Genomic DNA, 14787 nt, shown 5'->3' on the forward strand with positions numbered 1-14787 from the left:
ACAGGCAGGCTGGCCTAGAGCTTTGGATCTACAGCCCATATTCTTCTATCCAACTCTGAGACAGGATCTATCCTCATTATCAGGCAGCATTTTGCCATCTCCAACCACAGATGTTCCCACAGACCCATGAGCAATGATCTAGTCCACCCTCTACTCGATTCCCATCCTTAAGATCTGTACCAAGAATGTCTCCTCTCCTTTTCTTGCTGGAAAGCTATCTGTTCTAGAGAGAGTAACAGTGGCCATAATGTGCATACACACACACACACACACACACACCCAGGGGTCTAAACCAAAATCAAAACCAGGTTTCCCCAAGAGCCTGGAGAGGTAGTAGGAACCCACTTAGGTTTGGCAGGGTCCCATGGAAGGAATAAATGGCAATGACACTTGAATTTCCAAAGGCAGAGGACTGGGAAGACCAGACAGGGAAGAGATGAAACAGCTGGCCTAGGGGAAGCAGCAGAGGAGGCTAAGAGCTTTTTCCTGCTTAGTGTCACCTCGGTTGTCCACCAGGGAACAGGTAATATGACGATCCTTTCTCCCACTGGAGCCAAGAGACAGATCCCTCACCAGGCCACATTACCTAAGGTCTGTGTGCTTGTACTAGATTTTATTAGAAAGTAGCCTTTTAAATGCTATATGCTACAAAGATTGCTTTGGTGCTATTGGCCTCAAGACCATAGGGTGAAGACAGGAAGGGCCCCTCCTGCTAAGCACATTGCCATCATAAAAACCAAAGCACCCAGCTGAGCTTTGACAAGGTTACTTGGGACAGCACAGCCCACTGCTCTCTTTTTCGACCTTCTGAACTAAAGAGCAATTGCTCAAAAAGGGCTCAGCCTGGTTCTGGCCACATCCAGAGAAGCTACTAATAAAGTACAGCTTTCTCTGAGCTTGGTCAAGGCCCTAGGTGGGCACAGTCTGGATGCAACTCTTCTAAAGAGCCAGTGGAAGCTGAACCCTCCAGGGCCCCATGGCAGTGTCAGGCCTCCACCTCTTCTCCATCTTTTGTTAGAGCTGATGGTATCAGCTTCCACTTCCCTTCCTAGTGCTGCTGTGGCCTATGACAATTTCTGCTGGAGTCACTGGGTAGGTATGGGACTGGAAAGTCTGGTCCTCTGAGCCCTGAGAACCACAAATGGCTGAGGAAACACATCTACAACAGATTTTGACCACTCTCTTGAGAATTCCTATAGATATGTTACATCAACATTCTCATACCATGGTGAAATATAGGATGGGGCATTTAGCTCCATTGTACTGAGTGGAGAGTTGAGAACCTCATGCGCATACCTGCCATCCAAATCTAAAGTACTTGATTCATTCAGTCTAGCTGGGAAAAGGCACCAGCTCTGGGTCTCCCTGGGTCAGGAATAGGCCTCAGGCAGGAAGGAGATATTGCTCTCCCAGAGTGCTCTGGGGATGCTGACAATGCTCAGGCTCAAGCTGGGTGATATTCTAGTTTTGGTGGCAGATGGACCAATCTATACACATCAGGTTGGGAGGGAAGACAGGGGCCTGACACTTGCTGACTCTGTTGTTTTCAATTTTGATATAGAAAATCTAGCATTCCCTCCACCCTCTAAAATGATATGGGGTTGGAGGGATGGCTCAGCAGTTAAGAGCACTTAGTGCTGCTCTTCGAGAGACCTAGGTTCCATTCCTAGCACCTGCATCAGGCGGCTCACAGCACAATTCCAGGGGATCCAATGTCCTCTTTTGGAAACTCATGCAGGCACATATACATACAAACAAATAATAAATCTTTTTTCAACTGTAAAATACCCCAAAACACCAACAGTACTGCAATTGTCTGGTAACAAAACAGGACTGATTCTAAGACTGTTTCAGATATCAAAACCTATTTGCAAAAATGCTGTTCTTCATGCATAGGACTCCCTGTCCACCCTTCCATACACTCCAGCCATCTCCATGACTCAGACCTGACACAAGGCAAATACTATGTAAATAATTGCCAAACTGTATTATTTATAAAATAATGGCAAAAAAAGTCTGTTTGTGCTCAGTACAGACACAGCCAGCAATCAACACAGGACTAACCATATACTATATGGCAGTAACAGCATTAACATATTTCCCAATGTTTTTCATTCCTTCAGTACAGAAGCCAAGGATACAGAAGAGAGATGTTTTTGTTTGTTTCTTTGTCTGTGGAGCCAGGTTTGTTTGGCTCCACAAGGGGAGGCCAGGTCATTCTGTGCCATATCAAGCCAACTGGTGATCCCGAGCTAGGAATGACACACTGGAAGCTCAGCTTCAGGAGTGGGAACGCTGACAAGACAGACTTCTCTGTACCTGCCCCAGTCCTTCCTGTCCTCAGTCCAGTTCCAACTTATAAAAGCTGATTGTTCTGCCAGGGCAGCTGGAGACCCTCTAAAGGCAACACTCTCCGTACCAATCCCAATGCAGCCAAGAGGCACTGAATTTGTGTGACTTCTGTGTAGAGGACAGGGGGAATTTCTCTTATTCTTTTATTCGGAAATTGTAAGGAAGACCCTACTACACAGCTCTACGTGTTGTGGAGAAACAGAAAGCAGTGATCACCACACTTAACAAATTCACCATGTGCTGGCAGAGGTAAGCCCTACAACAGTCAAATGAGTGTCTACTACCAAAGGCCACCACCACAGGGCACTCCACCCCTCAGAGTTTATCACCATTTTGCCAAGCCTATCACAGGCAATGGGGCTACTGAGTGAAGCTCCCAGGCCTCACTGTCCCCAGAAGGGCATTTCTAGTTAAGCAGTGATAGTTCCAAGCCAAAGAACAAAGGCTTCTGGATTGATTCAACCAACCAGTGTTGGTAGGACTTCCCCATCTCCGTAGAGTCCTCAGTCCAGTCGCATACACAGTGTACATAGATTCACCATCCTCTCTCCTAGCACCACAGCTTACGCTTCAGAGTTGTATTAACAACAGTCGGTGATAGCTATCTCTTTGTTATCAACTTAACTACAGCTAGAATTAACTAAAACCCAATCAGTTGGGTACACTAGTGAGGAATTTTTCTTTTTGTTTTTTGTTTTTCAAGACAGGGTTTCTCTGTGTAGCCCTGGCTGTCCTGAACTCACTCTGTAGACCAGGCTATCCTAGAACTCAGATTTCTGCTTGCCTTTGCCTCAAGAGTTGCAAAAACTCTATAAAGGTGTGTGCCACCACTTGGGGTTTCCCCTTGATTAAATCATTGAAGTGGGATGAGCTTTAATTCTAATCCTTTGAGGTAGGAAGGCTCAACTTTAATCTGGGCCATGCCTTCTGGTGGCAGCCTACACACACACACACACACACACACACACACACACACACACGTGGAAGAAGGATGCTTTTGCTCTTTGCCTACTTGCCGTTGCTCTCACTGGCAAGTTTATTCCTACACTAACATTAGAGACTCTTCCTTCAGATTCTGGCCTATACTAGAGACCAACGGAGATGTCAAGTCTCACGGACTGAGCAATTACAAGATTTTTGGACTTTCCATTGATACACAGCCATTATTGCCAACCAATCCTGTAAGTCACTCTAAAATTCCATATATATACACACATACACACACACACACACACACACACACACACACACACACACTCATTCTATCAGTTCTGTTCCTCTAGAGCAGTGAGCAGTGATTCTCAACCTGAAGGTCACAAGCCCTTTGGCAAACCTCTATCTCCAAAAATATTTACATTGTGAGTCATAACAGTAGCAAAATTACAGTTATGAAGTACTAACTAAAATAATTTTATGGCTGGGTGTCACCACAACATGAGAAACTATATTAAAGGGTTACAGCATTAGGAAGATTGAGAACCACTGCTAGAGAGGGCCCTGACTAATACAAGTTCAATGCTTAAGTTGCTCTTCAACTTAGAAATTTATATCACCTGCTGAGACTTTGTTTCCTGACCTATTGAAGCAGAATGATCAAATAACCTTGTGGAGTCGTTCTAAGAACTCATCAATGTAATATATTTTCTGTAATACCTGGGAGACCGTGGCACATTATAGATGCCCAGTACAGTGACTCCCCAATATCCAATCTTTGTGAGACCACCCTCTCTATTCTATCATGCCTTGAGCTACAATGTACAAGAGGCAGAAACTCAGATACAATCTTTAGGCATTTAAGAACAGAGCAACAGTCCTATACAGGGTAATGGCCAGAGGAAGCAATAGGCTGTGAAATAAAAATCCTATTCTTCAATCTGCTTCCGTCAACCTGAGCTGTGTCTCAAGGAAAGTCACCCCACCATCCTGAGCATCGTTAAAAGAGTGGTGGCTTTTTCACACAGAAGCAGTAGGAACAAAAATTAAACTACAGACTTCTTGCTTTGAGGCAGCATTCTACAAGGCCTGATGGAGACCCAGTGCCATCCTCAGTCCAGCTGAGAAAGGAGTCAAAGTGTGGAGTTGGTTAAACAACACAAAGTAAAATCTAAACAGAGAGTAACACAAGCACTGAAAATACAATGCGACACTGAGGAACAGACTCCAGCAATTGAAGACTTACACACTGAAAGTTACAATAGGTAATTTAAAGAAATTAACATGCTCATGTTCACAGATGACTATGCAGACACACCCAAAACTGATCTACAGACTTAGCATCATGTCAACCGGTTTTTTGGAGGGTGGTAAACAGGGGCTTGAGACAGGGTTTCTTTGTGTAGCCCTGGCTGTCCTGGAACTCACTCTGTAGACCAGGCTGGCCTTGCCTATCTCTGCCTCCTGAGTTCTGGGATTAAAGGCATATTGCCATCACGCCCAGCTGCCATGCCAATCTTAATATATACTAATGGCCAATAAACACATGCAAGGATGCTTCACATCCCTAGCCACAGGGAAGACATAACTCAAACTAAGCAAGAGGCCAATTCAGTCATTAGAGTGCGGTAAAAATCAAGATGGTAAGTAGTGGTGAGGACCTGGAAAGACTGGAAGTCGTCTGTACTGCTACTGGGGAATAAAATGGGGCAGCCACTTGGGAAACAGTCTGCTAGCTCCTCAAACAATGAAGCAGTTGCCATGTGAGCCAGCAATTCTACTCTTAGGATATCAGGAAATATATGTGCACCTAAAAACTTGTGCACAAGTAGTCATAACAGCATTGTTCACAACAGGCAACCGGTAGAAACCCTCCAAACATCCATCAGCTTACTTACGGATTAACAATATGTGGGACAGCCATACAATGAAATATTCAGGCACCTAAAAATAAAATATTGTTGGGGCTGGAGAGATGGCTCAGAGGTTAAGAGCACTGACTGTTCTTCCAGAGGTCCTGAGTTCAATTCCCAGCATCCACATGGTGGCTCACAACTACCTGTAATGGGATACAATGTCCTCTCCTGGTGTGTCTGAAGGCAGCTACAGTGTACTCATATAAAATAAATAAATAAATAAAATATTGTTACAAAGTGACTGAACTCTGAGAACAACCTATGTGAAAGAAGTCAGATACAAAAAGGTACAAGTAATACAATTCATTTAAAACAGTGAAGTCCAGGGACACAAAGCACATAACAGTTGTCAGGAGCTGGGAAGAGAGATGAACAGGGAGGAATTGCAACTGCTAATGGTCACAAGGTCTCCTTGTAGGGTGATGGGAATATTCTAGAATTAGATAGTGAAGATGGTTATTCAACCTTGTAAATGTACTAAAAAAAAAAAAAAACACTGAATTTCAAACTACTGAATTACACACTGTTAAAGGGATGAATTTTTTTTTGTTTTGTTTTTGTTTTTTTTTTTTTTTAAAGATTTATTTATTTACTATATGTAAGTACAGTGTAGCTGTCTTCAGACACTCCAGAAGAGGGCATCAGATTTTGTTATGGATGGTTGTGAGCCACCATGTGGTTGCTGGGATTTGAACTCGAGACCTTCGGAAGAGCAGTCAGCACTCTTAACCACTTAGCCATCTCGCCAGCCCCTAAAGGGATGAATTTTGCCAGTTAGGCCTGTAATAACGGCATTTTAGAATACAGAGATGAGGGGAGGCAAGTTCAAGTCTCAAAACAAAGGGTAGAAGAAAAATTCTAGCCAGTCACAGTGGTATGTGCCTAAAATCCCTGCAGCTTGGGAGATCGAGACAGGGTGACCACTTGAGCTCTTAAGTTCAAGATCAGCCTGACCTACATAATGAGTCTTGTATCAGAAGCGGGGTGGGGTTGGGGCTGTGTATGGTAACTCATGCCTATAAGCCCACAGCTCAGGAGGTTGGGGCAGGAAAAGTGCCACAAGTATGAGGACAGCCTGAGTTTCATAGTAAGTTCCAGGTCAGTTTGATATACAAAGTGAGACCCTGTCTCAAAAAATAGCTACCTAAAACTAAAATGCACATTCCCTGGTCAATCCTAATTCTAACCCAGTCTCAAAAAACAAGCCAGTAAAGTGATGATTGCAGAGATAAGGCCTGATTCAACTCTTGTCACCACATATGGAGAAGCTGTATGAAGCAGTGAGCATCTGTAACCAGCCCTAGGGAAGCAGAAATGGCAGGACCCCTAAGCCTTCCTAGCAGCCAGTCTAGCACATTGGTACAGCCTAAAATCAGAGATCTTGTCTCAAAAAATAAGATAGAAGCCAGGCGTGGTGGCGCACGCCTTTAATCCCAGCACTCGGGAGGCAGAGGCAGGCGGATTTCTGAGTTCAAGGTCAGGTCTACATAGTGAGTTCCAGGACAGCCAGGGCTATATAGAGAAACCCTGTCTCAAGAAACCAAAAAAAAAAAACCAAACACCCCAAAAATAAGATGGAGAACAACCGATATCAGAACACCATACATAACACACACAAGCACAGACGTACACAGAGTACATTTTATATAAATACATATCAGTAAAGCTTTATTTTAAAAAAAAGTGTTAGGGCTTCAGTTTATTTCTGTGTTATAGCACTCATGAAGCATGCATCAAAAAATTTACCAAAATTCATTTTTTTTTAAGTTAGCAACTTTTTAATGAAGACTAGGCACCTACTTAACTTGTATAAAGTCCAGGGTTCAATCCTTTTTTTTTTTTTTTTTTTTTTGGTCTTTTGGTTTTTCAAGACAGGGTTTCTCTCTGTGTAGCCCTGGCTGTCCTGAACTCACTCTGTAGACCAGGCTGGCCTCGAACTCAGAAATCTGCCTGCCTCTGCCTCCCGAGTGTCCGTCCGGTGTACCAGGGTTCAATCCTTAGCACCTATCACATATGTTCTTATGGTTTAATCTACTGTGATGTTAATCATGAGGAAGACTGAGACTTGCTCAGACATGTAGTTGCAAAAGGAAGAAAATATTTTAATAACCTCTAGATGACTGAGGCTACTCCCCTTGACATTATATCCGAACTCAATAGACAAGCAATTCTCTGTGACAGGAAATCTCAAACCTCATGAACTTTTCCTACTCTGTGACTTTAAAAATCACTGGCCTTTCTCAATTTGTAAATGGGTTTTTTGACCAACATGATTTCGTAATCTCCTGTGCTGGTCATCTGGAAAATACTGGCTCCTTGCATTACGGTGTTCTCATGGAGAGGAGCACGGCACAGACTGAAATGAATTACTAAAACACCACCAGTATAACACCATCACCAAGGTCAGTGTTGTTAGAAAGGCCTTTCAGTATTTTAAAAGCACCCAGCCCAGGACAAACTCTAATTTGTTTTTTCAAGCTCTAATTTCACCAAGGCTATATGAATTGTTAGCTATTTACTTTGAAGCAACAGATTCATCAATGTTCGTTTTTTGGGGGGATGGAGTTCAGAAAGCGCTCGAATCTGTGTATCTATAGTCATGACCACAGTTTCACATCAGTGCATTCTGAAAACCCATCAAGTTCAACGTGCAACTCATACAACCGAGTGAGCTTTCCCCACAAAACCCCCACAGCTGGTAAGTAAAACCACACAGAACGGCAAGAACAAGTGCCCAAGCACAGCACATTAGTGTTGATTAAATAAATCTGCTTCATTAAGGTCAGCGTTAAATGAAGTGGAGGGCAAGGGCCTGGGATGGTGCCCTGTGTGCAGCTCATTCCTGGAAAGATGTTGCCAGTTTTGTGTCTAATTTTGCCCTAAGTTAACATCATTGGTGGAAAGAAAAGCGGTCTGTTGGGAGCGTTAGGAAGACGGCTCTGCTCTGAAGGCCACCGTTGCCTGGGTTTAAGGACCTGCCTGGGGAGCCGCTAAGAACCGCTGGGTGAGGACAGCACGCCCTCCCAGATTGAAGGCAGTGGGATAATAAAGCAAACAGCCACGCCTGCTGTGTGACTTATGAGGAGCCATGAGCAGATGTGACTCTCCCAGACACCTGTGCCTGCAGGACGGGTGGCCTCCAAATACAGAGCTGGCTGAACAGGCTCCTTCCTGATTGCCAAACCCAACAACACAATTCCTACTCCCCGGCCTTGCACCACCTTTCCCTTCCTTTGACCTCCAACTAGAGGGCCAGTATAGAGAGTGGATGGCTAGGGAGAGAGGGTGGGAGGACAGCGAGGGAAGGGAAGGGAAGCACAACCCACATCTCCTGCCTTTGCCCCAGGACCCCCCACCCCTTCCTGAAGATACTTCTCTCACCTAGACCCAAGTAAGCCTGGATCCAGGCACTTCATAGGGAAGGTGCCTTCTTTTGAGCCTAAAATGGGCCCTACTCAGAAGTCACAAACATAAGACCCCTCGCTAGCTCAAAGCCCTGTACCCCCATAACAAACAGTGAGCAGCATGGGGGCTGCTGGGAATGGATTTTTTATTTTCGATGAGACTGTAACACCAGCGCCCACAGCCACAGTAAAGCCACTTGGCTAGAGCTGAAGAAGGAAAACAAAGTGCTATTCAGGGCCCAGGGACAAACAATAGGCCCTTATCCTCTCTTCTGGTCCAGGCCCAGAGCTGCTAAGCAGAACTAGAAGGCACAATGGGCAGTCCCTGGGCAGGGTACCCCTAGATGTGTGTGGCCCCAGACAAACTTTTTTTTTTTTTGTGATCTGTATACATGAAGGACTTGAACCATTAAGTATTACTCTGCTAGTACCATTCTGATAGCCCAGTGACACAGGTCCATATAGGAAATGTCACAACTGCCTCCTGGGACTGGGCTTAGACATAGATCAAAATAATTACATGGGACAGCTGGCTATCCTTGCACAGGAATACAACTCAAGAGCATCCCAAAGGGTCAATGTGTGCCAAAAGGGAACAAGATGAGAAACGTGAGCATTTGGAGGAAGGAACTCCAAAGTGTTCCTTGAGGTATGGCCAGGGCCAGAAGCCACTCTTGAGCAAACAGTGGTACTTCTAAAAATATAATCACAATCACGGGTTTGAAAGGTTTGTCCTCAAAAATGAGTGAGGAATTATAAGTCTAAACACTTCCTGTCTCCCAACTCTGGGGTGATCAAGCCACCTTGGAAACAGTCAACAGTGAGTCCCTGGGTCTTCACACTCCCTCCTGTTGGCTAACAGGATACTTTAAGTGTAGCGCCTTACTGGGCCAGTCCCTCAGTGAGGCCCAGAGGTGAGGTACCAAAAAAGGAGAGCAAAGAAAGACTTTACTGAGAGGCTAGGATCAGGCAGTATGAATTGCTAACAAACCCAGATGACTCCCAGGTTGGTAACCTCTGCTGAAGCACTGAATTCAACTCTAAACATGCTCTGTCCCTAGGGGGCAATTCTGCCACCCATACCAGAGCTGGTTAAAGGTAGGTTAAAGGTAATGCCTGCAAGCCCCTAGGCTGGGCTAATGAGAAGAGGCTCACCAGGTCATCAGACAGCACCAATCATGGGCCGAGCAGGGCAGCAGGCGCTGCTCCAGCTCCTCTTTCACTCTCCACTTGATGACAGGGAGAGACAATTCTGAGTTTGAAATGTGCCTAAGGTTCAAGTATCCTGCCAAACCGCCAGTCAGAAGCTGCCAGCTGCAGGAGACAGATAGCTACAGGGGAGGGAGGATCCCCTAGAGGCCCCCATGGGCTTGGGGCGTGCTCCTGAGCGCTGTGCTTTTCCTCCACAGTATGATCACAGCAGTAACTGCACAGGCTCTGGCCTTCTGCTGGCTTCTTTGATGAGAGGAAATGTCAGGGCCTTCTTTTCCCTACTGTGTTCCCAGCAGGTATCTGAGACTTACTCCTTCAGCTACAGAGCAGTACCCAAAGCCAGGTCTATAGCACAGCACTCCATGCCAGGCAGCTACACAGAAACTAAGGGTGTGGAGTGATGCAGCCCCACCCACAAAGGGCTATGCTGGTGGCCTTCCCTCAGAGGAACTCTCAGGAGGCAGGATGCCAGGCTCCAAGGTTCCCACTACACATCCCAAAGTCTCGTGCTAAAAGGAGGAGAGAGGGTATCCGGGCAGCAATCCCAGCTCTGACAAGCATGCACTGGTGGGTGATGCCTGGTTCCAGCCCAAGGCCCCACTTTGGTTCTGTCTCCTCTCTTCTTAGTCCAGGCGCCAGCAATTGCTCGAATCTTCCTGCTCTTCAAGCTAAGTACTCTCCACCCTGACTCTAACTCCCCTCAAAGCTCCTCACAGTCCCCGTCCTGTCCTTCTGCCCCCTCACCCCAATAAACAAGCTTACCAACCTGCATTTCTTTAGCCCCAGGGTCTGCTGGAACACACACTACTGTTGGCAGAACTTGGCAAAAAAAAAAAAAAAAAAAAAAAAAATGCCCTTTGTGCAGGGGCAGGTTCTCTTTCCTGGCTCTCCTGTCCATTCCAACTGGGTAAATAGTTATGGAAATAAACCCAATGGGAGAATAAGATGGAACCACAGAAAGTGTACGGTGGACTTAGCCCTTTGTAACTTCCAGTAACCCATTACTGGAAAACTCATAGTCCCCTCAGGAATGCATGTGGAAAAGCTCTGCTTAGGAGAAGGAGCTCTGCAAATCAGCATAAGCTTCCAGAAAAAAAAAAAAAAAAAAAAGCCTTCTCCTTTTCCTACCTAAAATAAAGGAATTGATAAGCTAAGAAAAAAAAGTATGGAATTCTAGAACTAAGCTCCAAGGAAGACTAGGCCAGTCCAGGGCACCCTTATTCTGGTTTATAGTGAAAGAGAGCTGCTGTCTACTGTCACTGGGCTTTGCCTCAAACTTTGGTTCAGAACACCAACACTTAAATTGTATATCCACTGCCCTGGTTGCCGTTAGAAAGGAAAGGTCTGGAGATCTCCTGGTACTTTCAACCCTAAAGGAGAGATCTGTTTGGTACTTAGGTGACCTGGGTTGACAGTTACCCAGTCTAGGGGGTCCTGGCAGCACCATTCCCTGCTCAGAGCTGCCTACTGTCTAAAATGGCCTAAGAGGACATGTAACAAAAAGAAAACAAGATTCTCAGCTTTCTCCTGGGTTAACAGTCTTCTCATCCAAGATGCAGCGGCCACAATCAATTGTAAAATCTCTAACTGGTCAGTGGTGGCACACACATTTAATCCTAGCACCCAGGAGGCAGAGGCAGAGGCAAGGGCATTCTGACTTGAGGCCAGCCTGATCTACAGAGTTCCAGAACAGCCAGGGCTACACCAAGAAACCCTGTCTGGGGCAAGGGAGATTAACCTTTAATCAAGAATCCAAGTCCACCCTCTCACAGAAGCCTATATTACTCTCTATGGTATGACAGAAACAATGAATGGGGTTCTCTCCTCCTCCCAACAATGCTTCGAAAGAGAGCTGCACTAGAGAGACTCTCGTCTCCCCACGTAGCTCCTGTAGAGGGAGATGACTAAACCTCCATAGGTTCCCTCTAGACCAACTCCACTATTAACATTCCACTCCTGTCATTACAGATCGAGAAATGAGAAGCAAAAGAATAAAGCACACATTTCTCAGCTGGTGAGATGCTCAGCACGTAAAGGGTCTTGCTGCTAAGTCTGACAAACAAGGGTTTGATTTCCAGGAACAACATGGTTGATGGAGAGAACCAACTCTAACAAATTGTCCTGACATGCAACCCGCCCCCCACACCTATAATTAGAATATTTAGAAAAAAGATTTCCCCAGCCTCTGGCCACTTTGAGGCAATAACCTCCAACCGTCCTCCTCAAGGGGGTTCCAGCAACACTAGAGCTTCTGCCTGGATGTTAAAAAAGAACAGCTAAAGAGGAAAACATTTGTTTGCAAATTCTCTCTTCGAAGAGTACTCTGTAGGGCCAAGGTGGGGTCTGTGCCAATGCTACACACTCTCCAAGATGTCTAGAGTGGGATAGTTCAGTGACAACAGTGGAATGAATGAGTCCCAGGCCAGTGTGAATGAACCAGTTTTGAGGATCCGTGCTAAGAAAAACACCTAGGCAACAATGAAGTGGGTGAAAGCTTGAGGCATGGTATCCAGGGCTCTTCTGTGTGAAGGTAGAACTCAAAGCTAGGTCATAACTCTTTGGAGTTACTCTATTACTCAAGATAAACACCTGGGTTTATGAGAATGAGCATCAGTGACAAGTGATACCAACTTAGTAGTAGCAGTTTGGAGCCTTGACAATGCATTTTTTAAAAAAATGTTTGTTTAGTGACTGTATGAATAAATAGGCTCAGAACAAGGCTGCTTGTGTCAGAAGTGATCAAACAGGCTGAGATAGGCAAAAGGTGTAAGGATGACTAGAACAAATCATACTTTTTTTCATGTCATACTTCTTGCTGGGACAGGTGAAGGACAGAATGAGGGTGGGGTAGAATGGGAGAGAGCAATGGTATTCTCAGATATTCTCAGATTCCACAAACCCTGGTGACTCAGAAGATACCTGTTGAAACTGAAACTTCCTTTTTTTTGTTTGTTTTTTTGTTTTGAGACAGGGTTTCTCTGTGTAGCCCTGGCTGTCCTGGAACTCACTCTGTAGACCAGGCTGGCCTCGAACTCAGAAATCCACCTGTCTCTGCCTCCCAAGAAAGTTCTATTCCTTATAAGTTAAGTATCCATGCTACCGTGTACCAGAAAAATCTACCTTCTTCCTCCTGCCATAGGCTCCTGCCTAATCGCTGGGACAAAAGGAAAACCCCAAACATAGACTCAATTTTGGAAGATGGGACAAGCACAGGGAGACAGTCACTGGGGCTGGCCCTGGGTAGGGACAGTACACCAGATAGAAACAGGAGCTTGCTTCAACCCTGATTCTTTAAGCCGTACCTCTCTCATCACACACTCTCCTCCAAGTGGCCCTGCCCTTTGGCTCCTTCCTTCCTTCTACTTGACATCAGGACTCCCTTCTGTTCGGGGAACCAGAGCTGGGCCGAGATCCAGACTTAATTTGTTCAATGCACAGAGACATTAGTGTATAATGAAGGAAGCACGGCTAAGGAGGAAATGCCTTTCTTGGCCCTTGGCTGGGCTGCCAGTGACTGTACCCATTTATACCCTCTTTCCGTACATGTAAGGAAGAAAAAGGAAGAAAACCCACTTTCACTGAACAGCTAGGAGTGAGCAAACAGCCTCGAGAAGAAACTCAGTCACTAGCTTAAAAAAAAAAAAAAAACCCAAACCAAAAAATAACAACAAAAAAATTCCTTTGTATTTTTTCAGACCTTCAGGCAAGATTGTCTTTATCTCTGTTGTATCCCTTAAGAACATTCTAAATCTGAGTGTACAGCAATACCTGCAATCCCAGCACTCAGGAAGTAATCTGCTACACAGCAAAACTGAAGCTCTCCCTGGCTACATGAGATCCTGTTTCAAACAAACAGGTAAATAAACAAAGAGTTACATTCTAGAGAGGAAATGCGGGGGGGGGGGGGGGGGGGGGCAGGGGCGGGGGCGGGGGGAGAACATGCTAAACAGATGAAAAGTGGGGCACCTAGGCAAAAGCCCTGCTCCTGGATTCCAGACACAGTGTGTAGAGAGGGGAAAGAGGAAAGGATACTACAGGCTTTGCAAAGAATACAACACAGAAACAAGAGCCAAACAGTTGCCATTCAGAGACAAGAACAAGCTCAGACCTTCAGAGGTAGGAATGTTTTGTTTAGTCACCACTGTGGGCAGGATGATGGAGGGATAGCTTGGGTGCTAGCAGTGTCAGAGATTCTAGGTCTGAACTCTGCCATATCCAGGACAAGGAGCTTTTCCCTTGAAGGGTCCGTTTCCTCAAGGTGACACCTCCAATATATTACACAGGCAAGAAGCAGCTGGAGAAGGACTTCAGCAGCATGAAGAAGTACTGCCAGGTCATCCGCATCATCGCCCACACTCAGATGCGTCTGCTTCCTACACCACCTCCAAATTAGGCCATGGTCGCTTCCAGACCATGGAGGAGAAGAAAGCATTCATGGGACCACTCAAGAAAGATCGCATTGCCAGGGAGGAAGGAGCTTCATTCCAGGACCACTTTGTGCAGATGGTGGGCTCTCACCAATAAAATATTTCTAGTAAAATATATATAATTTATATATATATATATATATAATTTATATAATATATATAAGAAAGCAGAGGGCTGGGCTGTGGCTCAGTGGTAGACTTGTCTAGCATAGCATGTGAAGTAGAAATGATAGGAGAAGCAATACCAGGAAAGCTGGGTATTACCCACTCTTGAAATTCTAACACTGGAAGGCTAAGCCAGAAGAACCACTGAAAGTTTGTACCCAATATGAGTGAGGGCCAGCCTAGGTGACACAGTAAGTCTCCATCATTCATTAGTTAATTAACAGTTGGGTGGTAGATTTGATAGAGTGCAATCCCACGCACCAGAAATCAGCGGCGAAGGTGTACACCTGTAACCCCAGCTCTAGGAGGTAAAGGCAGAAGGGTCAGATGTCTAAGATCATCTATGGCCACACACATCTAAGCCCTCCAGCAGCTTGG

At 45.4% G+C, this 14787-nt stretch overlaps 1 protein-coding gene across 3 annotated transcripts in view; it reads right to left on the reverse strand.

Moving 5' to 3' along the window:
* Pc (pyruvate carboxylase) overlaps window positions 1-14787 on the reverse strand; it is a 108858-nt gene that overhangs the window by 52146 nt on the left and 41925 nt on the right. Inside the window, exon 1 of one of the 3 annotated variants that reach the window (XM_021151255.3) lies at window positions 10584-10663. The exons of the other annotated variants lie outside the window; for them this stretch is intronic. Coding sequence (XP_021006914.1) covers window positions 10584-10589 — 6 coding nt within the window. The 5' untranslated portion in view covers window positions 10590-10663. Of the gene's footprint in view, window positions 1-10583; window positions 10664-14787 lie in introns of those variants that run through there. 3 annotated transcript variants of the gene reach the window in all.

Source organism: Mus caroli, unplaced genomic scaffold (assembly GCF_978045245.1).
Source record: "Mus caroli unplaced genomic scaffold, Mus_caroli_1 scaffold_20, whole genome shotgun sequence".
NCBI classification, from domain to species: Eukaryota; Metazoa; Chordata; class Mammalia; order Rodentia; family Muridae; genus Mus; species Mus caroli.